We start from the raw sequence: 25089 nt of genomic DNA on the forward strand, positions 1-25089 counted from the left end.
CCAGCATCTCCCTTCTGTGTGCTCAGGAATATGTCTCTAAAGAGCCGGAATGAAAGGTCTGCAAGTGTTACTGGTTACAGGTTATTTAAATGTTCTCCTGGTGTTAAGCTGCCCTGACCTTCAAATCAGAGTCACCTTCCAGAGAGAATCCTTCTGATCTGCAAATGTGGAGCGCGCAAAGCAGCAGAATGCTCAGCCCTGCTGCCCAGGAGGGAGAGCCTGTTAAACCTCAGCCTTTCCAGCTTCTTTACACCTATGTCTCAAGGTGGTTTTTCACCTTATCCACACAGTGCCCACTTCAGCGGCCACGGAATTGTCCCTCCAGCATTTCAACCACCTCTGTATCAGATCCTTGCCATGTGTCATGTTTACTTAACCGTAAGGGAGGCTTTATACTCCGTAAGAAGGTCCATGGGACTAAGAGCACATCTACTAGTTTAGGAACGAAGGGCAGAGATAGCAGCGAAAGAGCTGTTGTGAGGACAGGCCAGTTTGTTCCAATAGCCTTTTTTCGGTGGTGCTGATCTCTGCCTGTTACAGGGAGAAGTCAAGGATCCCCAGAGGGATGCCTGGCCGTGCCCTTCAGTGCAGGATGAGGCACGAGCTTCCTCCCCATCCCTGCGCCCCACCGGCTCCCACGTCGGAACAGGAGCAGTGGCTGCCAGGATCCCTGCCCGCCTGCACTGCTGTCACCTCACAGCCTTACGTGTATCCCTTCTTTAACGGGTTTCACCACAGTGCTCACCGCTGGTCTAATAGAGACATTTATTCCCACAGCTATTATTTCTGCCGTTACTGTTCACTCAGCAGTTGGGTTTGATGAGATGATTTCTCGGGGTGACTCATATTCCACTCTCTGTTCACCCAGTCACACCCTGGAGGCAGCTGTTACCTGGGCAGTGACGAGGAGGTTCACAGCAAGCAAGGATTTCACATTTCATGCTGGCCACCTCCTCGCTTCCCTTCGGAGATGCACGAGGCAGGTGACCCTCTGCCACGAACGCCTCCAGCAAAAGTGTCCCAAGCTGCTGCCACAGACACTTCCAGCTCCTCCGGGAGCATTTCTGGCCTCAGCATCGCTGCCCGGAGCGCTCCCAGCCCCGAGGCTGCACAGGCAGCCCCACCAGCGCTCAGAACGGTCAAGAAAACGGCCCCGAAGAGCACAGAGAAACCTGCGGCGTGCAGCTATCCTAAGGAGAGGGCTGAGAGCCTGCTGGCTCACTCTCTGAGCTGACTACAGACTCAAATAACAGATAATCAGATCTTGTAAACTCATTTCCCTTACCTCCACCGACCAACGGTTTCTTTCTCTGTTTTACACGCAGCGGACAAGGGCTCGTTCTATTTTCTTTGGCCCCAAGAGATAAAATTTTATATTTGTTACCGTGTATTTAATTTTCTGTGTTTCCTTCAGAATAATACAGTCTGTCACAGCTTTATTCCCCAGTGCAAACCTGAAAATCATTGGGCCGTGTCCTAACCCAGTTACATCAACTTATTCACTGTTAAAACTTGGCTCAGTTTTACAGAAAAAGCTCTTCAGTGAGTCAACTTCCCAGTAAATCTTCAGGGATGTTAATCCACAGGCGGATCCTACTCTGGTACGATACATGTGTAGTGTTTTCCTTGGCTAGGAATAAAACAGAAGCACTTCAGACATAGGGTGTTTCAGCTGTATAAAATGTCTCGATTAGCATTTCTTGTTTTGTTTTCAGAAGTAAGAGGAAATAACAATAGACTCCAAATCTCTTATTCACAGCCGAAGCTGGCCCGTATAATTAAAGGTAATTGTTAGCTTCTTAATAGCTTGGCGTTTTCCACTGCACCTTCTAGAGAAGAGAAAAATCCAGACTGAAGAACTATTGAATTGTGAATGTTCATTCAGCACTCTCAATAGGCATTTTCCATTTCTATTTAAGCCAAACCAGTAAGTAATATAGGCAGGAAGCATAGTGAGCAATTGCTTACTGATGGCCAAAGGTAAGAAAGGTCAAACGTTTATTTCCTATGTTGTTCCTATGCGTGCAGTGCCCAGAATCTTTTAATTATATTTCATGGTACTCTGAACTTGTACTAGGACATAAAATATATTTATAGCTCACTTAAACTCTTGGTAATGAAACAGTCATCTTACGCAGGACCTCTGCTAATCAGCTGAAGACTTTCTGTGTGTTAACTTTAAAAACGCAAAAAACAGCACTTGTTCACTCTCTAATAGAAATGCTTATCACAGTTTAAAGGCAACAGTAACAACAAAGCTATTTTTTTTTCCTTAGGTAACAGTTTTGAGTCTGTATCAGTTCACCCGTGGTGTTTGAACTACAAAAATACAATTTCACTGGAAATGTACGTTTATTATGACTGTTATTATGGCGCTCTAAGTTCTCAACCACACTGTGCCAAACACCAAAGAAACATATAATAAAAAGATCACCCTTTTCTAAATCTTTTCCTGTCTAAATATGTCATTTCCTCTCTTCTAGACAACAGCAAAAAAGGGCTAATCAAATAAAGAGGTCTTTAAAGACTTCACTTAAATAATCATGCTTGATGCAAATTTCTGATAAGCAGACTGAAAAGCTCCCGGACTACTCTGCTACTGTACTTATAATCTCATAGCAACCTTACCTTACGCGTCTTACACAAATGTTCCGTGCTGGAGAGCTGCTTTACGGTGAATTTTGGGGAAGAAGATCAGCCCAACATTTCAACTGTTTCTAAGGCAGAGGGGGTTGCCGAGGCACTGGGCTTCTGAACCGGCTGCTGCTGATTTGATGTCACAAACCAGAATCTCTGAGGTGACAGTGGGGCCTCACATTAGATGTGTAAAGACTACAGTGAAGACTGTCTGATAATCGCAAAGCCAAACATCCCCATACGTAGGGAAAGGAAAAAATTCAAGTTGCTGGTGAAACCTCAACTCAGCTCCCTGATGTGCGTGCATTATGATACAATCTTTAATTAGCCTATGAGGAAATTAATAATTATGTAGTGAGTGCAGGATTTGGCTGCTGTACAGTAAATAATGCACCATGCTACACAACGAATGATGATGATTCAGCAGACATCATCTATCATATGCCATGCAAGAGGCAAGGGGCCTCTGAAAAAAAAAAATAGTCTAGGATCACATCATTAGAGAGTGAATATGAATAGTATATTTGTGCCAGGGAGGGAGGCACAAATTCAGGCTGCACAAGAAACCTCAGTTCTAGTCTTTCGCCTTCTTGCTTGATCACGATGGACCATGCAAACATGGAAATAGTGTTTCTTATAAGTTTCCTACAGCAGATATGGCCAAACAGAAGCTGAACTGTGTACCAGTTACCTGACGGTGTCAGGTTGGGCACCATCAGGAAGGCAAAAGTGGTCCCGAGCTTCACCATGCCCAGCAGGAGCCCGACACGGCGCGAGAGGAGAGCTCACCCCGCTCTGCCCAACCACATCCCCTCCACCCGCGCTAAGAACTGCCGCGACGGACACAAAAAGCAGACGACCAGTCAGTGCTCCTGGGCTCTTGACACCAGCCAAAGCGGTGAGCATTGGAGCAGGAATTGTACCTCTCTACCGTTATTAATTGGGAGCCAAATTTGGACAGCAAAGACACAGACAAGTCCTTGATTTACAGCGAACTAGACCAAACAGGATGCTCTGTTTCTGCCCTCAGATGCCACAAGTAAAATACAAAGCAAACAAATCATGGCTATATATTCTTGGCTATTTCCACCTAAGCCTCTGCTTTTCCTATGACCGGGACGGCAGGAGCAGAGCACAGATGGGGACACCAGAAGAGAGCTGAGATCCTGCTCTCAGGGAAATAAATTCCAGCCATTTCCCCCACGACAAGTTTACTACATGCTGCCGTGCAATACTTTTATTGGCATTCATTAGTCCTTGAGGACCAATTTATTCATTTTTAGCAGCATTAAAACAGAGGTTGCATTTTACAAGCAAATCACTATACTGCTGGGGCTGTAGGAAGCCGCTCAATTATCTCCAGCGTGTTAAAAGCTGAATCCAGACTCAATATTAATCTTGAATTGTAACAAACATTATTTCCCCAAACCTTGATTAACTGACAGTCTGATCCGCAGCTCACAGCTGTCTCGGGCTTTTAGGGAGAGAGGTTTATTCATTTTTATCACTGCCATGCAGCTTGGGAAGCTGCAGAGCAGAGACAGTCCCCTCCAGGGTGCTCAGCAGTGCCTCACGTGCAAAACACTGCTGGAAAGGGAAACCAGAAGATCGAAGCCCTTGGTATTCACAGCAAAGCAGTTCCTCTTTTTGTATCTGATTTCTCCTGCCTTTGGAGCTTCATTTCTGTTTAAGAACAGCTGGAGACCACAATTGAGCATTCACATTTAACTAGATATTTGTGGCATTCCCAAGTCAAATTAACAAGCTTGTTACCTCTTGACACGTAAATCTATTATAATATTAATCCCCAGTGACACCTATAAAGAACATAGCAACTCCAGAAATTGGGGCTTGTCCCATTTCAACCGAAATACACACACTCGTCTACACATATATATTTTTCTACGTATTTGACCCCACTCCCTTAATCAACACCTCCAAAGCCACTGAATTTCAATCAATTCATACTCTTGACTGTACTGCTTTGAAAAAAATCACAGTCCTCATTCTTCGTGTAAGAATGAAAATCCAAGCAATTTTCATGCCTCTCTTAATGGTAATTTTTCCTATTTTGTTTAATTTTGTTTCTGACTATCGTTTGGCAGCTCTTGCAGGTTGAGCCAGGGAAAGAGATTACAGTTGTTGCTTTAAGCAGCACGTGTAGCGATCAACATGGAAATGTATGTATCCCTCTTGGAGATGTAGCTACAATAAATGGAGAAAACAGCTCTAGCATCACATGCAAAAAGAAAGCTAGGTGATCGACAAAAAGGTGCTTCAGAGGGAAAAGCTGAATCCTTATTTCTTTTCTTTACTAATGAATGTAGTCTCATTGTTTTCCTCTCCGGGCTCTGACATGGGCTGCTCTCACACTGGTCTTTAGGTGAAGCGTGTGCTGATGTTACCCCCTTGCTCAGCAGGAACCATTGCTCAGCAACGTGGAACAACTTTCTGCAAAGGACTGATCCTGCTGGGAAAGAAGTGGACTGGGAGTATTATTAAACTGAAATCTTTACAGGCCCTCAACAAAACTACCATTTTCACATGTCCTCTCCTAAAGAAGGCAATCTAGCTGAAGCAAAATTCGTAGTGTATCCTATCCCTGATGCCACCGACTCAAAGAACCTGATGTTGGACTCATGTTTTGCAGAATTGGATTCTGTGAAACCTGGGTTTTCTAATTTCCATTTCTTTTCACAGTGAAACAAATCCAGCTCATTGATGTCTTGGCCAAATCTGCAGGTTTAATGAGAATGACTTAACACTGCCTGGTTTCTTCAGAAGTAGCTATGAACTATAAATGAGGATTTTCTTTCCCTCTAACCTGGCTAATTTCAGAAAACATAAGAAATAGAATCAAAACACCCTGACACAGTCTGGAAGGGAAGTGAGGTATTGGAAAAAGCTCTGCACATATTACACCATGTTAACTGTGCTTTTAAATTCAAGACGCTGTGTTGGTCTGAAGGGAGGAAATTAAACGAGAATGGGACAGGGAGGGGGAGAAGTGAAGCATCCTTAAGCAGCCATGCCAAACATAAAGGTGCAATGCTCATCAGCAACAGCATTCAGCCTGTTTCTACCCCAAAGAGGGATTATCCTTCATTCTTCCTGTAGATAGATCCATTCTCAGCCTTGTTTTCATAGGCACAGAGTGTCTTCAAGCTCCCACTGGTACCACTGGTACTCAAGCTCCACTCTCAAAATCAGCCCAAGTCCCCTAATCAAACAGGTTACCACATGCAAAAAGACTCTGTTATATCCTTGCCCTCATTTATGTAAGTTGTTTTAAGACCTATTTCATGGGTTTGATCATTACTTCCACTTTGGAAGGGGCATTGCACAAAGATCCAGTCGTACCAATGACGCAAGGAGCATTTAGAGCCAGTGCCTATTCCCTCTTTGGTGGGGGACACTGAGAACGAATGCATCAAATGGTCTCAGGTGATAAATGCCTCTAAGATAAGGGGTGACACGACATGTTTTTCTCTTACCAGAAGAGGATAACTGCATTTTATGGACTAGAGGGACGTCTGGTATTCCTGCACCTCACCCAAAGTCAAGGGACTTAAGCTCTGCTCCCACCTCAAGCAGAAACCTATCGTATGACCTTCCACTCATATCTTCCCTCCATAGTCAGCTCACTCAAACCTGGGGTTTTGTTTGTTTGTTTTGGAGGTTTTGTTTGTTTTTAAAACAAAGTCTTTGGACCACACGTTGTGTGTGGGACAGGCAGGATGCCCCACAGTGCAGTATAGTAACAAGAAGCTTCTTGGCTCTATGGATGTGCTACTTCAATGCCAATAACTAATAAAGCAGAATCAACAGTTTGCTGCAAGCGTTTCTGGTGAGAGAGAACAAAGTACTTCTCTCATCTCAAATGAGAACAGATATCTTGAAGAACTCAAAGTAACACAACCTCCTATGTCAGGACACGCCACATATTTCAGTCGCATATTTTCAAGCTTGTTGTGTGTGCTGATCAGTAAGTGGGGACAGCAGCTTGCCTCTGGAGCCCTCGATGTCCCAAATTACCACAGTGCCTCGCTAGGAACAGAGATGTGATTCTTGGCAAACGCCAAGCTGGAGGGGAATTGTCAACCCAAGAGCTAATTCAGAGCACCTTCATTTCTTTGCAATAAGAGTAGCCCAGGAAATCCTGATATTTTCCTCTTATGAGAAACACTGAGCATCAGAGACCTGAAGAGCGAAAACTGCTTCATGTGGAAACTAGAAAACTAGCTGGAAGACAGCTGAGCATAAAGTGTTTTAAGGCACAGGCTCTTCTGCAGAACCAAGCAGAAAAACCTCAGCTGTTTATCTCCTGTTTCACTGCTCCGACCTCCTTCCAGTCATTCGAGTGTAATGCTGCTTCAGTCTCTGAAGGCCGCATCCCGTGCCTGCAATAAAAGCTTGGCCGCTTGGCTGCTTACTCTGGGAAATCAGAGCTTTTCAAAGAGATTCGTGCCTTGATTCCTGAACGTTAAAATAAACTCTGCTGGCACTTTCTTCTGAAATGACTATCTGGACATCACTAATTTATTGCAAAATACGCCTGTGTCATCCACTATCTTGGAAGAGCAGGTGCTTTCTTTTATGTCCCCAAGCAGATGCACATTTCACTGTTCCATGAGCACTCAGAGGCAGCTTTTTTTGGAGTGTGTGACAAAACATGGTGACAGCTGCTGAAACCGAGATGCATGATCTAACTTTTCTACCTAATGAGACTTCTGCAGGGATGAAGCAGCCCATCTCTTTGGGGTGTGCAAGCCCTTGCAGGAGGCACCCCAGTGCAGTGCTCTCATCCCAGCCACTGCCTTGTTTTGTTCTCTTTTCTTTCTATAAAAGAGGATATTGTGCCTAAGCCATCTGTCAAGCAAAGTTCTGCACGTACACTGCAATATACCCTGCAGCACACAGTGGAGCCTTGCAGATTAAATGTGAAGAGAAGTGGCTTTAAGGGGAGAGAAAACTCAGGTGCTGGAGCTGTTATAGGCGAGCCTAAGCGTTTGCCTCCCCGAGGCAGGTACCTGTCAGGATTAATCTTGCCGAGCTCAGGAATGCGCCTCAGTAGGCGCCGCACCCCATTCCAGGAAACCATAAATACCAAACGAGATGCTCAGTACCACACATGAAAGTATCTTCTTTCTGCAGAGCATGATTGTGGGGGAGTGATGGCCAGACTAATATCAATCCTGCCTTGTGCTGGGGTTTTCTTAAGGTAGTCCCTTGGGAGAAACAAAGAAGGACAGTGTGGGTGCTTGCTGCCTTCCTCCTCAGAGGCCTCCAAGGGAACCCTCTTATTTGCTTCTCCATCCTAGATCTGCCTGGGGACCTGCTTTGTTATTGGCAGTTTAAAGGATGTTTTCCCTCTTCCCAAACGCAACCCTAATCAGAATCATCTTTGATAGCCCATCTTTACAAGTACTTTTGATAACGGCTAAGCTGGGGAAGAATGGGTCATCCTCTGAATGATGCTGCCCAAGCACCATGCAGGAGGGGACACAAAATAACGGTGCTTTGAGTGGGGCAGTTTTGCCAAACAGGGTACCCCAGCCTGTCAGAGAAATGCTGTGAAGGTGATGAACACTTATTTAGCAAAAGTGATTGACTCTTGGGTTTCCCTGCCATCTCACTAGGAAAAGTCACAATTTTCACAAAGATTGTTATGCTTCCTGCTTATCTCAAAGCCCTTCCTCTTCTTAATTCTTCCCTCCTCAATTTCCCTGACTCAACAAACTTTTTGCTTGAAACCTGAAGTGTTTTAGGTCTGTTTATACTTTTCAGTTTAGAGAAGATGCCTGCGCACAGGCACTGCGTGATATTAGATGTTCAGTTACGAGACCAGCAGAAGGCCAATCCAAGGCTGATGTTTGGAAATGCAAACATCAGGTGAGCTGTGGAAGTCATCCCGATGTCCTCACCAGGTACCTGGAGGGACAGCTGAGCCTGCTGCCCTGTGGGGTGCTGGGACCCGCTGCCACCTCCCATCTCCCGAGGACACCCCGGAGGTCAGCGCTGACACGCAGAGCTGAGCCCATGGCCAAGGCCACCAGCTGAGGCCACACACCACAATTTCAGGGGCAGAGCACCAGCATGTGGAGTTACCACAAAAAAGAGCATATCCAGCTAATTAGGGGCTTCTGGATCAAAAGTAATATATTTAAAGTCCAAAGCCGAACGCTTGGCTCCAGGGAGCAGCCGGTGCCAGGCGCGGGAGGAGGCAGCCAGCTCGCCCAGCGCAGGCTGTGACTGCCACAGTGCTCCTCTCCACAACCTTTGAAACAAAGGAAGCTATTTCGAAACACAACAGCATTTCTGCACTTTGAGGCAGAAGCAGCCTTTGGAAGATTTCTCTCCTGCTTCTACATAAACATGGTATCTTTCAGACAGCACCTCGCTGAACCCAAACCAGGCACTGCCCCACGGAACACCCACGGCTGTGAGCGGTGGCAGCAGGATGCTGGAAGAGCACAGCGCTTGTGTTGGGACTGCATGTTTGGGGACACAGGCACTGCCATCCCCATGGCCCAGCTACTTATTGCTCTGGTCTCGTGTCAATCATTTTCTGCTCAGAGTAGTCCTGCATCTCTCAGAACACATCTTTTGGTACGTAGGCCACCAAATTCAGGTACCTTAAAATTTCAGGCCGGCAGGGCTTGGTTCATGTTATCATCAACTGAGAAAGCACCTGCAAAATTTAGAGTCAGGTCTGGATTTTGTAGTCCGGGTTTAAAGTCAGCAGAGTGAGACAGAGCTCTGCCTGCTGGCCTTACTCCACAGCCTCCTGATCAGCTTCCTTAAGCATCCACAATATATAAAACTGAATATACATATACATGCTGTAAATAAATATATGTATATACGTTGCTCTCCCAAAACTGTCCTTTCAGGGGCTGGAACTGTAGGTACTATGGGTTGAATAAGTCAGTTGCTCTGACAAAGCACATTTGGTTGAACGTAAAATAAGAGGCCTTTAGAAATCTCTAAAATTTTAAACATCAGTGTGTAACAGATTCCAGGACGTTCCCCACCTTGTAACATTTAAAAAAAATGATTCATCTTCATAAGAAATATGTAACTGTCTAGAACTAACTCTCAAATAATGTTAATTATCTGTGTTTCTGTCTGTGTTTCAGCATGTGCGATTTCCAGCTACCAACATTGGATATTATGAAAGCTTTTGCATGACATCAACTTTCCAATGAGCAGCCACCTAAAAATAGATAATTTTTAATCCACATTTGACCGCCATATCTTAAAACCCCCAGAATTTATGAGAACTACAAATCATTTTTAGACTGCGCAGTGTGGAATAAAAGCCAAGATTTTTTGTTCGGCTTGTTGATATTTCCTGAAAACATGAAACAACCCTGAAAGGACAGATTTCCTGGCTCACAGCTAAAGGTCAGCAGTCACACAGGGAGCGCTTGCTAAGTGCACCAAAATGATTGGGAAGGAAAGACTGGCACATCATCGCGGTATTATTGAAAAGTGATTTAAGTGCGGAAGAAGGGAGAATAGAGATAGACAGACAAGGATTAGACTCCCAACAAGTGAGCTTTCAGCAAGACTAGAAAAACAGCCTTGTTCCTTGCTGCTGGCAGCCTCTCGCTGTCACTCTGAGCACCGCTCGCCCTTGCTCCATCTTTCCGTCCCCTCGGGCAGCCTTGAAGCCGCAGCCCGTCCTGCCGGCGCTGGCCCCGAACGTGACTGTTCCCACCAGGCACCGTAAATCCCCTCTCTGGCCTTGCCCATATGGGCCAGAGCTGTTTCCAGGCTCATCTCTGTAACAGATTACGGAGGCACAAGTTTCATCGGGAAGGACAGGAGTTCAAAAGACTCATGACTTAGTGCAACACTGACGTACAGTTGTGTGACATGCAAAAAACCAAACCAAACCAAAACAAAAAAGCTTGTTTTCCCAAGGAATCTCCCCCAAACCTGCCCAATGTTTGAAGCTTGCTCTCCGGACAATTCAAGAACCAAAGCACTTTCTGGCTGACTCCTGTCCTGCAGCCGGCAGAGGGGGCAACAAGCAGCGCTCGACTGTTTCCTGAAACCATGTGCTTGAACAAAGTTCCTTGTCAAAGTATTTCATTTTATAATAACAGATACTGAATATTTCCCATCCACTGAGACGATACCAGTTTGAAAACAAGCACATTCTACAATTAAAACCTCTGAGGCATGCATAATGTTCGCAGCATCTTTAAATAATATTTAGTACCAGTTTCAACAGAGACTGTCACAGCTGCCTCCCAGGCTCCCAGTCTTGTTTTCATTTTTATTATTCACATTTTTCTTTCAAAGTATGGGTTATGTACAATTTTCCAGGCAAATAAATGGTGACCAAAACCAACCTAGCAGCCCCCAGTCCCTACCACGGGCTGTGCACCCACGTAACTACACCCCGCTCCCTGCCTGACCAAGAGCCCTGGGACACCAGAATTAAGAAAGAATCTGTGAGTATAATCCTGATAATGAAATACCACTACTCTGACCTCAACATCCTCCCTAACGCTGACTTATCGAAAGCATATGCTCCCATCATTCATGGTCTATGCTTTTCTTTTTTTTAATTAAAACCAATTGGTTGTAGAGGAAAACATTACCTTTTTAGCTAAAAGGTTAACAGCAAGCCAAAGACCAAAAGCCAATGTACATCTTGGATCTGATGCCGCCAAAACCTGCTGCCTACAGTAAACTAAAGGAAAACAACAGGCAGCTAAGGAGTACTGCAGGCTGTTAAACTTTAAATTTAGCCCTGGCAGATCCTGGAGGAAGGGCAGCCCAGAGGCACATGTCCTCTGCTATGCAGAGAGCACTCAAACCATAGGATCCTGTTCCACATACGGCATTTTTGAATATATGTCTGTGCCTATTGTATGTCATCAGTATTTCATATTTTATCTAAAAATACTTTGTATGAGATAAAGGTCACTATGCTCTTGGCCACAAAGTGTCTGCTGCAAAAGCCGTCAGTGAGATTGAAAGAACAGATTATAATTCCTTGCAGTGGGACAAAGTCGTAGCTCAGGATAGAGGCTCTCTGACAATTTAGGGCTTTACATACCACAACCTGCAAGGATGAATTATTCTCTGAAGTAAAATGTTGAATACTAGCAGGGAGAATATTACTTCAGAGGCAGACTGCTGTAGCCTTGCTATTTTCCAGCTGGAGCTTCAGGGCAATTTGCAAGTAGAGACTATTGCCATGATCAGTAGTGAGATTACAGATGCAAGATTTGCTGTGATGAATCTAAAAAAGACAGCTCCGGGCTTAGGGTTCAATGTGCCACACCTGCTAGCGGAGAATATATGAATAATCTGATCTCCAGGCTACAAATACTATGGGAAAGGGTTGCACATCCCCATCCAGTGGAGCCTCCCCTCGCTACATCCTCCTGCGGCCAAACAAAATTACTAATATGAAGACAAGCTGTGCATTGATACCTCCGCGAACCCAAAACCTACACTCCACTCTGCCACTAAGGAAATCCAGCAAAAGCAGGCATCCGGTGCCAGAAGGGCTATAACTCCTCCATCTGACATTAAGAAACTCTTTTATTGAACAGCTCTAAACAGCACTACCTGAAAAAGTCTTGCTAACTGTGTGAATAATAACATGAACCAGAAGACTGGGTGGTTTCTATGGCATTGCTTCAGCAGCTGAAGTGATTCCATTGCCCCATCGACAGAACACCCTCCATTTTAAACCATCTATACAGTAGCTAAAGAAAAAAATAATACTGCTTATAGGTGAAGTCATGCTTGAAACTCAGACACGATATGATGAATTATTTTTTTTTAAATCATATCTTCCATAAATTATAAACCCCATATTGATTGCAAGGGTAGTTAAGCAAACTGAAAAGGTATAATGGGAGCAGGAGACATCTTCCTGGCCTTCTGGGCTCAAGTGAGGTTATTCCCACTGCAAAACAGCAATAATCTGTGCATTATGGTTTGTTAAAGCAATATGTTGCTTATTGAACACTTATTTTGTTTGATGCTTAAAAGAAACTTGGGTAAGCACCACAGAAATAAAGCTCTATTTTTGTAAGATGCTGGGGAACACACACACAAAAAAAAGAGGAAAGTGCTTACAGCTCTAATTGGCATCTCAACACAAGCATCCTCCTTTCATGTGCTTGGTTTTGCTTACTATCATTATTATTGCTGTTATCGTTATTAATCCACCAAAACATCACACTCATACTAAACCATTTCTTCACTAGGAAACTTCTGCTCATCGATATAATCCTCAAAGCTTCCATCAGATTTTGCAGTCCCTTACATGACAGACGTAGAACTATGTTCTTTCGAGCATTTGTGGCAAAAATAAAGAGCAGTCAGTGCTGCAACGGGCAGCGGAGGGAGGGGGTGGGAGGCTGGTGGGTGTTTCGCATTAACCCCTGCCAGGGGCTGGATTCCGGGTGCCAGCAGGTACGCTCAGCGGCCGCTACATCAGGTCCCATTCAGACGTCAGTCTGAGCAACCTGCATTGTAAGGCTCTTCTGAAAATCCTGGCTACCACTTTTTAGGGCAGGTGAAAATCAATTAATTTTGAGCTCTTAAAAAAGTATCTTCACTGTGGTCAACCCTGGCCACATAGTTACAATGTGTTTTGCAGAGCTGCACTGCCTTTTCTTTCTATTCAGTGTAAAAGCACTTAATCTTGGTTATCAGCTACCCGAAGGTCAGGCTTATTTCTTTAGATCTATTATTTACTGCTTGAAATGCCCAGTTCCACCTTTCTGGCTATTATAGCTTCTTTCCCCAACTCCCATTCTTTTCACAATAACTCCATATGATGACTGTTGATAAAGTTAGGAGGACTGTGATTCTAAGTGTCTGACCTTCTTCAAAATCTGATCATGGATACAGTTTCTGAATCATAGGTCATCTCAATTTTGCCAATAAACCATTCATTTCCAGTAGCCTTCAGACCTTGAGGCTTACTGTGCACTGCAAAATGGATTCTTCAGGGAACAATAAAAGTAAGAGAGCCACCCTTAGCCTCTGCTTGGCATGTTAGGAGGGATACTGTACTTTGGAGAGCATGTTTGTCCACAATATCTTATGCACCACAGTTTGTCAGACCTCCATTGTTCTGATGAAGCCGAAAGTTACAAGCACCTAATGTGAACTAACCTCCTTTTCATTTGCAATCCACACAGAAAGGACAAGAAAAATCCAGGCCTCCATAAACCCTCCCCACCTACCGAGGGCTACTCAGGCACCTTTACCATATTCTTCAACTTACAGCTCTGGGCATAGTGCCAAGTTTTACATCACTACCTCAAATGTTATGCTGCTGTGGTAAAACCAGATTACGCCATGCTTGGAAAAGCTGCGTCGGTGCCAAGGTACACAATTTGTTGGTACAAGTGCCTGCCAGCCTCCTGCAACAGCTTCAGTGAAATGGAGGTCTCAAAATGACTTGGTCTTGCAAAAATACTGCCAGAGGTACAATTCCTATTGAAGGTCAACGTTTCATGCAAACTACTGAGCAAGATGCAGAGGAAGGTGCGTCGAACACGAAGCCCTGCCTCAAACAGTGCTTGGAAAATTAAGCAGTGCCTGGATCCTGAGCAGGTGGGAAGCGAGGAGGTTTTACTTACCGTCAAAGCTTCTGTGCTGCGCTGTTAGGGTCATCTGCACAGAGCGACCAGTCTCTTTCATCATGGCTTCAAATTCACTTCGGCTTTTGTTTGCAAAGTTCTCCTCCATCTCGCTGGTGCAGCAGGTATAGCCTTGCGGGCAGATTCGCAGGTGCTCCCCTGAAAATGTAGAGAGAGAAAATGTAGTTGAATGGCCAGGTCTGAAAAAGGAAGGATTTCATCCCAGACAACCTCAGCCTAAAAGTATTCCAGCTCCCTAGTAACCTGGATCTGAATCAGGCTTTACATGTTTGCCCCCTAATTTGAATTATCCTGCATCTATATAGTGGTTGGTGTGAATGTAGGTACAAATTTTTCTCACTGCTGGCTGTGAGGGAAGGAAAAGTGAAGGAGATGAAATTCATACATGGGGCAAGGATAAGGGAAATACAAGTGTCTCCTGCTCAAAGTCTGCCTTAGAATACAGCTCTGCTTAGAATCCCAGAAGACATGGAAGTCTCTGATTAAATGACACAGTAATTGTCCTCATTAGACTTAACATGTGTGTTAAAACAACTGTTTGAAAGTACTTTGTCAAGGAAAAAAACCCAACCCTGACATGCTTCTCCTACTCCCAAACCAACCCTCCAAACAACCTATCCCGAGAAGGTATTGCCATAACCAGAGAGGTGAGACTAGGGAGCAGTTTTCAAAAGACACAGACGTGCTGAATGCCAGTGGAATTTGGGTGACTAATTCAATTCCTCTCCAAGCATTTTGAAATCCGCCCATTTACCATTTTCTCAATGAAAAATTTAGCTCCCAGAAAGAGACACCACCACCCAAAAAAGGGTTGCTATGACAATCCCTGACTGATATACCCTTTGCTATAGGGAAGGACAGGAAGGTAACACGACTCAGCAGTTAAATTGAAAAATTCTTCAGTATGGAAGCTGCTTCTGCCCTCTGCAACCTCTATTATGGAGAAGCAAGCATTTGCATAGGTAGAGTCAGAAACATTTTTAAAATAATTGCTTAAGTTCTTATGAGTTCTTACTAACAAAGACACATCCACCTGCAAACACACCCTACATTTCTCCTTACCCAGCAATAAGTATTCATTTGAATAAAATCAAACATCAGGGTTATTTTTTTTAAAGAATAATAATAATAAAAACCCCCTGTTCCAAGCACACACTGAGATAAGCCAATTACAAAGAAGTTACCGTGCTTAACATAATGTGATTGGGGTTGCCAATGATTTTGCTGGCAGTTTTACAGGACTGCTGTCTTAATATCATAGCTCAGCTGAACCATATATTTAAAATTGTGTTTTCTCTTGTGTGTCTTGACAGCGTCAAATCCTGAACCTTCGCAGTTCTCTAGTTTCCCATTAAAGTCCTTGGCTATTTCTAACGTAGAGCCCTTAGCAAGTGGGTGCCTCAGGGTAAAGGGTCTTTGCAACTGGGCATGTGTCCTACCCTTGTGAATGCCATGTCATTAGTAGCCTAAGAACACAGGAAAAACCATAAAAGGAAAAGCAGCAACTTGCTTCAATACAAAAACTAAGAGTCAAATATAAACATCATGTGGCCCAATGCTTGCCACACCAAATATAATTTAAGTTACAGTGCTTGCCTAAGCCTTTCCTTCCTTCATAAACTAGGTTGTTGCAATTCATCCCCTGAACTCATTTCTGTAAGGCTGCATTTGTACAAGAAAGTCATCATGAGGATTGCTGACATGCGACAGCCAGGCAGAAAAAGGGAGCTGTAATTTTCTGACGAGACACAGCTTTGTTTCCTGTCATGGCAAATTAAAAACTTTCTGCTTGTCCAGCCGCTTCTGTCTGATTTCTGCTGCCACAGGATTTCCGAGGAGGATCGAAGTTTTGTTGACTGTTGTTTTACTTCAGTACGTGTCCTTCTATGCTGCTCGTGGTGCTCTCAGGACATGAGGTATTTTCAGTGCCCGGCCTCTCTGGAATGCCCATAAACAAGGACATGGATCCCGAAGGATCCCAATGGTTCCCAAAGGCTGACTTTACCACCACCAACTCAGCTGACGGTAAATTTTGCAGATGAAGTCCTGGTCCTGCAAGCCCTTGCACTCATTAGCACCCAAAAGCAGGAGCATTCCCGCCACTTCTCCATGCACCGTTACCCACCAGGGCTTCAGCCTAAGCCGTGAACAACCCTTTACTAATCCCTTGCTTTGGTTAGCCAAGATAAAGCAGTGGGAACCCACCACCTGGGGAACTCCCATCTCCTGGTCTGCTGCCGGTAAGCAGGGCCTGGCTGTGCAATGTCCTCCTACCCGCTCAGGCGGGAGACCTGCCTCAAACTGGGGAGAGCAAACACGGCCGCTTCGGCAAGGAGACACCTCCCTGTTCCTCAAAGCTGCCGGTTTGGCGGCTTTAGAAACAAAAGAAGAGGGGAAAGTGTGGGATTGCCTCTGGGGAAAAAGAGGGCCTGTCCCCAGGAGGAAGATGGAGGGGGAGGAAGAGCCCCGCGCTGCGCTCGAGCTCCCTGAGGAGCAACCAGCAGTGGCAGAAGCGCGAGGCATGCTAATTAAAACGTGACATGACCAGACAAAAACCTCCGCGCTCCCACCGCAGGCAAAGCAGAGCGTGTTTCAGCAGGATGGCATCAGGCCAACACCTTGCTGTGCTCGCAGAGCTCCAAATGACCTCCAGCCAGCCAGCACCGCCAAACAGGAGGAAAGAGACAGAGGATAAAAGACAGAAAGCAAGGGAAAACTCACACCCCTAACTACAATTGCTTAATTTTACACAACTTTGTGAATCGAATATAGATTTTTTTTTTTTTTTTAAACGCTTGAACTCAGAGTAGTTTCAATCCCTTCTGAAGCAACGTTTGTCTTCGCTTTCTACAAGCATTTTTATGGTACTCAGCACCACAGCACTTTATCCCACTGGGAAGCAAAGTTTTTATCATTTGTCTTTGTAATTCAAACTCAGTGTACACAACACAGTCTTACGGCAGTATGAAAATGCTTTGCTTTCTTTGCTTTTTAGCCTGACCCACCCTGGAAACATTCACCATTACTTTTTATCATTTTTTTTAATTGACTCCAAAATAAACACACTCTAGACCATATTTTTGCTCTCCTTATATTTCAAAGTTCATTTGTTTGCTAACTATGTCATTGCCGAAGCTGCACTATAAATATCTCCGGGTTCACTTGGCAGGAGATTATCTGCAGATACCTCTGGAGAGCTAGAGGTGTTTTACGAGGAGTAAATCTGCAAAGACACAGTGCGCGTTCTCCCCTCCACCGCTGCGTCAGAGAAATCTCCCCTTGTACGCAGCTGGCATGCTGCTAACCGCTGCCTCGAGCGCGCATGTCCCCGGCCCTTGGAAGAGCTTTACAGAAAGCAAGTGAGCCTGGCAGAAGCCAGACCGGCAGCAAGCAGAGGGCTGCTCCCCAAATCTCCTTGAAGGTAATGGACACGCTCCCAGTGACTCAGGCCAACTCTGGGCCAGGCCCAAAGAGAACCGCACTATCCCATGTGAGTCTGTAACTTAAACCCGGGCATCTCTCCCCAGCTCTTGACTCTCAAACCTCCAGCTGAGCAGAGGTCTGACCGCGGAGCTTGGAGGTGCCCAGGGTGCAACCGATGGCTTAGGTAATACCAGATCCATGCTGCCCTAAGCACTCTGCAGTCAAGACATATTCGTAAGTAAGAGAAGATGCACTTTGTGATTCTCGGCTTCCCTTCAGAAAACTATCGACTTGCTCAAAGCCTTTGGCAGCCAAAATGTGTGGCTCAATCTGGGTCTCCCTGGAAGAGCCGGCGCTCCTGCAAAAGCTGCTACAGTTGGTGTGGGATGTAACCCACCAACTTCACGGTCTCTTGGAAACGGAGACAGGGCAGAGCGTGCATGAAAACAGCATCGAGCAAATATCTCATTTATGATTAACTGCCCTGGAGTGGAAAGGAATAGGCAGGAGGCTGATGACAAGAAAATATCACACTGCCTGGCTACAGGCTTGGATCGTCCTTCAAATACCCTCTCAGCTGGCTGGGTTAGCAGATCATTTTGGCTATCAAATTCATTATTGCGTTTGAGAGTGCTGTATATTAAACCACTTGACCACTTTCCCCGTGGGGATGGAGCCAGTCTGCTTTGTGGCCGGGTCCCCGCAGGGGGAAATAGCCCTGCCTGCAGTCACCACCGACATGAGCTGAGGTGGGACTCAGCTCCCTGATTCTTCCCCTGTGCTCCCCGGGCTCGCTGCCCTGGCCCATGCAGGCTCCCCTTGGCCGTGTGTCCGTCTGCCACGGGCCGTGCTGGGAGTCACTGTGGCCATGGTGTGTGGTGTAACGCAGCGGGGCAGCAGGACCTCGGCTAACTGAGCTCAGAAAAGTGCTCGAGCTATTCACTGCTGCTGCGTTTCATCCCACCGTGAGGCTCCACAGCCATGAAAACAAGGGAAAAGGCCAGTCCCAGGGGTGTAAAACGCAACACTGAGAGAAGAGTCCTTGGCTCCTTTAACCGTGTAAATAGTGCTATTTCTATCCCTCTCACAGGATGTTGGAGATTGAATTCATTACAATGTTTGCAGAGGGTTTGGGGTTATTTGGATGTGTCAGAGTATCTAAATGCAAATTATTACAAAATCTTTCCTCCCAGAGGTTATTTCAGGCTGTGATAAATCTGTCATGATTCTTCCCTTGAATTTGTAACTCTCCTCTCCAAACTGCACCAAAACTTCGTCTCATGCTCCTAGACCAAAACTGGCCCCCAGCTGCCTCAGTCCAGCCCCAGCACACGAGGACACCTACAGCCCAAACCCCCTCTCCTCGGGGGTTTCTGGGTGGATGTCTCAGGCAATCAGGCTTGCTCAAGCCCCACACAGCTGAGACCCCGCACTTCTCTTTCTTTAACCGTGTCAGAGCATCTGCAGCTGACGCAAAATGAGCCTGGAGGTGGTACAGATGCTAGAATACCTTGCAAAGAGGTAGTGCAATGAAAGTAAATCCCCTTCCTTGTGCCTCCCAGCTTTTCCTGTATCAGATGTTCATGTCCCCGTCTCTCTTGAAATACATATCTTTAAAAAGAACATGATTTAGTGCATGCTGATAAGTAAATGACAGCACAGCCTCCAGCACTAGTACCATGATGCTACCTTGAAACCCAGTCTTTTCACTGATAACTCCCAGAGGAAACAGGAGTACCCCAAAAACATTAGAACTAGGGGACAGTCCTTGCTGACCGCCTAGGAAGAGCTCTTCACGCCATTTTCATTCTAGAGGCACTGAGAAACATCAACTGGCAAACCGCTTCCAAACACCTACGCCCCATCATATTTGTGTAAGGTGTCCAGGCGTCCAGCTGGTCTCTCATAGCAGCTGCTAACACCAAACTGAACCGGCTACCAGACTGCTCTATTAAGGAGGGTACAAATCAGGAATTTTCCCATATTGCAAAGGCAGGTGTCAGCTAAGCGCTGTGCAGCCTGTTTCTTTGATTTGCAGTCAGCTGTCAGCAAAACATGCTATCTTCTGTTTTCTGATTATGTATTAGGAGTATCATCTTGTTTGGCTTCAGCTTGCACACAATGTCAGCAGAGTCATAGCAGGCCTGAATATTAAGTATTGTACGGCAAACCTTCACGCTTCGTCCACGTCGGCCTCCCTACACACACCACTGCTGCCTCTGGCCTCAGTAAGGCCAGAGGTGTTTGGCTCAACCACGACTGACTCCTATTCTCTTTGCTGCTGCTGGGGGAGTAGCTGGGTATCTTGAGGGACTGATGACAAGGGCATGAAGTCTTTTCAAGCTGCACACCACAGGTCTGAATTTGTCCCACGTCAGCAGCTTTTATAACGCCTTACCATCTAATGGCTGATCAAATAGCTTGTGCTATCTGAGATGAGCTAATATTTTCGTTCCAGATAAAGAAAACAAGCATCACGTTCCACATCAGTGACAAAGACAGCAGACTGGGAAAAACAGCTAGAGAATATGCTTATTCTATTAAAACAATGCATGCATTTAAGATGAGACAATAGCAAAACATCAAATGCTTGTTCCAACAGCTCATCATTCAGACCAGCATTACATCAACAGAAGTGAACAATCAAGGGCAGATAATCCACAAGATTTGCTCTTTCCACTCCTTACCCCTCTACTCCTACCAAGATTTAATAAACTACCAAAACAATGTTAATGAAATAAGACAACTTAATCTGGCTACTGCATGGCGTTGGCTCCCTACCAGGTTAGCACTGTTCTGTAACACATTACGGTGAAACCCCAACACGGCGAATAGATACAGGTATTTCTGAGAAATATCACAACTGGCATCCTTGGAGCAGAAAACCGCTGATGGGTGTGAGGGCTTTAGGACTGCCCTGTTTTCTGCCGACAAGGCCGTTCAAGTCAGGAGCCCGGCTCCCAGGGAGACGGGCAGGAGGCTGAATGGGAATTTCCTCTCTATTTGCTCTGTTCGTGTGTCAAAATACTTCAGGCTCCAAGGCTGTCAGCTCAGTGTCATGCTCACGCACTGGAAGTGTGGTATCAATTTGTTCAATCCTAGACCCTAGTGTCAAAGGAATTTGTAAGTCAGGCAAGTATGGGTAAAAAAAAAAGTTAATTAACAGAGGAGAAAGTGCCACCTCCGTGTCCTGGAAAAATATTAAGTACGGAGTAGATAAGAGTGCCTTCAGAATGACAGTCTGAAAACCCTAATGTCATCTGTGTATGTTACAGTGGCAAACCGTGCAAAGGAAGGGAACAGAGGAAATGTCACAAATGCTGACAACAGACTTGATTCTTACTGAAAAGACCTGCACGAAGCACTTCACCCACATGTTGCTCCTTCGGGTTTTGTGAGTGTCTTTCTGAATGGAACAGAACACCCCTTCCCATCACTCTGCTCCCCCAGTTTCTAACTCAGGACCTGGCTCTGCCCTTAGCTACGTGGGCCTGACTCTGTCTCTGACTCCAAGCTGTGCACACACAGCAGGAATCAGCACGGGGTGCAATGATCCAAGCCTGTGTTTAAGGACGGAGTATGAAATGCTTTATAATTTGCAGCAGAAAATATCTTTTTGAGGGGTTTGAGAGAGGAATGAAAGAATGAGGGCCAAATCCACACGTACCACAAGCAATGAAGGACCTTTGCCTAGCAGAGCTGACCAAACACACCGAAACCCAATGATCCTCAGATCCTCCTCTGGGCACTGGACCCACCACTGGGGAGCTCCTGAGCAGGTCTCTGCCCCAGGAAAGACGTTCCATTATGAACGGCTTCAAGCCAGGATATGGTCTACAATTAGCACTCCCTAAATCTTGAAAGAAGCCAACCATTCAGACTAGACCAATCGCGAGGACCATGGAGAAACAAACACACAGGGAGTTCACTGTTACACTCTTTTCCCCTTCTCTGAAAACCAGAAAACTCTTAAAAAGACTCTTAGACAAGGGGAGAATTATCTTGTCTCTTCACATAACACTTGTGGGGATGTATTGAAGTTGTGTGTCATAATCCATCACTATCAACCTCTTTCAGAGTTGTCTCGAGCTTCTCACCAGATGTTTTGGTTCTTTTTCCCCCCGCTCCCCTCCTTCTTGGAACAAAGAGTCTTTTTATCCTCAGTTTGCCGCAATCTAAAATAAGATCAAACTGGAAACCTATCATTCTTATCAGATGCAGCTTCATTGGAGGCTTCATAACAACATAAATATGTTACTACATAAGAGGCAAAGCAATTAATTAAGCAGAATATTTTTTTCCCAATTTCTTCTCAGAAATAAAATATCTACTGGAGAAACTGACAGCTCTTCCCCATGCCCTGGTAGCTCGCTGCCAGAAGGATGAAACTGGAAAAGGAATCTTGGTAGTAAACTGAGAATTAAAGATTCAGTTCCCATTAAGAGGTTTAAGAGGTGAAGGCTTTTTGTTTATACTCCATTAAAAAAAAAAAAAGCTCTGGCAAAATCATTCACATAATCCATGACGGGAACTTGAAGGAGGTTTTGGTCAAAAACAAAGGGTTTTTCCAGTCCCCGTGTTGAAACCCAGCAAGGAAAGCGGTGATACTGCACTTCGGGCTATTTTGGGATAAAGAGACTAAGGAGCTTCAGCAAGCTTGTAAGATTATTGCTCAAGAATAGGGAGTGCTCGTGGCCAGTCTCCATCGCTTCAGTGCAAAGAACGAACCTGGATTCAACTCTCGTGGAGAAGGGAGCATTTAGAGAACACTCCCTCCTAACCCCAGCAAAGCTCATCGCCGCTACCGACACTGTCGGTGGCACCGTGGGGGCAGCTCGTTCCCTTCCTGCAGGAGGATGTGTGAGTCCAAGAAGGGTTGTGCCTTCTAGCAGCAAAAATCTCCCAAGGGAAAACAGACAAACTAAAAACCCTCAGCCACTCTGTCTGCTGCTAAGAATGAAAATGACTCCTGAGTTTGCAAAAAAATCTTGTCTTTAAATAGTTATTAAACAAAATTCTTGTATCCAAATCTGATTCTGAGAGTTCGCAAAAACAAAATGCCTACGTGTAAAAATTTAAGAAATTAGGTGTAATGACACTCATTAATCTTAAATTCCATAAATGTATGTACACTTTTCAAAATTAAAAATAAAAATATGTAAGTAATGAATGGTCTGAACCTCACAAATTCTAGATCATCCTTTTTCAGATCTTTGTAAAAATTTAAGAGACTTTACCTATGCAAAGTTGTTGGCTTGTGCCAACTCCTTGTTAGGAGTGCTTATACCTCCTCTAAAACTCCTTGCTGTATGTGTTGGCAGGGATGTGGGAAGGTGCAGGATTGAGGGGCAAGTTCTGGTTGCTGTGGGCTTTTTCACTTTGCAACTTGAAGCTTTTTTCAGCCCCAGAAATGTTTGGTTTTTCTTCAGCTATTGCTTTGCTTTATTGGTCTCGTGAATGTTTTGGCCGGCAGCGAAAGTGCTGAACAACTGTGGAGCCCTTTCCTACAATTTGAGCCACCATGAAAGGAAATGGCAAGTACAGGGTCATCTTGTGGGAACAGGCAATTGCAGACTTCCAGTTCGACAAAACTGATGCAGCTGATGCAAAACGCGGACAGACAGGTACCAGCCCGAAGGCTGGAGGCTGCAGGAGCCTCGGCCACTGCGTGCAAGAGATCTGCAGCAGAAGGAATTCAATATGCTGCCCTTCATTCTGGTTGCAGAAGCATGTAGGTGAAACCTGTGCCATTGATCTTCTTTTTACACCGCCATCTGATCTTCCAAAAGCAGATTACAGAAAGCTGCCTGTAAACCCAAAGATGCAATCACAGAATCACAGAATACCAGGTTGGAAGGAGCTCCTCTTCTATCCTTAAAATTAACTCAGGGTATGAGGAGATGAGAGCACCAGTCTGGTCCCGCCACAACCGTCTCATGAACAGATTTCTGTTTCCATAAAAGTCAAACCATCACTGTTCACCCCCGCACAGAGGGGTGACCCAAGGGACCAGGTTTAAACTGGGATGAACATTTAAATTCCCAACACCTTGCTAGATCTCAGCATAGCTCATAGTGCATATGCCCAAAATTTTACCAAAGAAATTTATTTTAGGCAACTTCTGTTTGAAAACTTAATGGAAGTGTAGCTGTTCTCCCCTGAGCGTCAGGAACAGATGACTAAGAAATGTTGCCAGTATCTGTCTTTCAGCAAGATTAGTGTTGGGTTTGTGTGGTATCCTATTTATAACTTTGACAAACAGCTCACCCAATCATTTCATACTTAATCATAGCTGTCTGCCCAGCTCTCTTCAGAGAAAAGCTTTTCAAAAAGTATGTGCCAACATAATATGAACAAAAGGGAGCAAACCACAGTAAAGGAAAAAAACCCTTGCTCCTAAAATCAGCAAAATCTCATGAGCTACAGAGAAACCAGGTCTTGGTAAATCATAAGGCATAATTACAGCATCATTATTCATGGGACTGCACAGCTATAGTTAGTCAGTGTTTCCACTGTAAACCCCTATTTTCATAGAGGTTTGCAGCTCAGCTGCAAGGAATTAGTCTGTGATGAAATCTGGCAGTAGAAACTTTAGAGCAAGGATTATTTTTTAAAAAATTATTTAAACTTTAAATTCCCCTCTTACTTCTGAGTCTCTAGCAGTACTCATAAAAGAAACCAAAACCACTTCTGCTTGCTCTTTGATGTTTGGTTTCTATGTGTGTCTCTGCGTGGTTAACAGGACAAAAAATATCGATTTAGCAGGGATTTTCAAATAGGGAAGTCTTAAAAAAAAAAATGAAGTTGCGATTCCCACAGCAACTACAACTCAACCTTTATTTGGACGTATTAATAAGCATTACTATCTATGGTGTTAATTGCTATGCATTAAAGGGCCTTTACATTCAGAGTAAACCCTGCATATTAATCTAGTAATGAGGCTGGGTTTACATTTCATGGGACAGAGCAGTTAGATTTCTTTACATCTTTATTTGAAATAACATTTTCCAGGGATTATAAGAGATTACTTTCTGCTGGACTCGTCCCTAAGCCCTACGTTCGCCCGGCTGCTTCCTCCCTGCCTGTCTCCTCCATCAGGGCTCACGTTTCAGTACATACACGGGCATGGTTGGGCCCACTAAGAGGAAGCACGAGGAAGGGAAAGGGACAGGAGAAACATCTCAATGGGTCATTTTATCTCAGAGAATATTTAATAGAGCCTTTCACAACATTTTCAACTACTCAAGAGAAACAGACTGCTATTCGCATTCATAAGAACACGAGAAGAACACACATGCTCTTTTCCAACTAGCTCTGGCTAAAGCATTCTAGAGATTCAGCATCCCCAGATATGAATGAGATTTGCTTTCACACATATGGA

At 44.8% G+C, this 25089-nt stretch overlaps 1 protein-coding gene across 1 annotated transcript in view; it reads right to left on the reverse strand.

Annotated features, from left to right (window-relative positions):
• GPC1 (glypican 1) overlaps positions 1 to 25089 on the reverse strand; it is a 204968-nt gene that overhangs the window by 89753 nt on the left and 90126 nt on the right. The window contains exon 2 of the mRNA XM_065640101.1: positions 14265 to 14423. Within this exon, the coding sequence (XP_065496173.1) occupies positions 14265 to 14423 (159 nt within the window). The remainder of the gene's footprint in view (positions 1 to 14264; positions 14424 to 25089) is intronic.

This window comes from Caloenas nicobarica, chromosome 8 (genome assembly GCF_036013445.1).
Source record: "Caloenas nicobarica isolate bCalNic1 chromosome 8, bCalNic1.hap1, whole genome shotgun sequence".
In the NCBI taxonomy this organism is placed as follows: domain Eukaryota; kingdom Metazoa; phylum Chordata; class Aves; order Columbiformes; family Columbidae; genus Caloenas; species Caloenas nicobarica.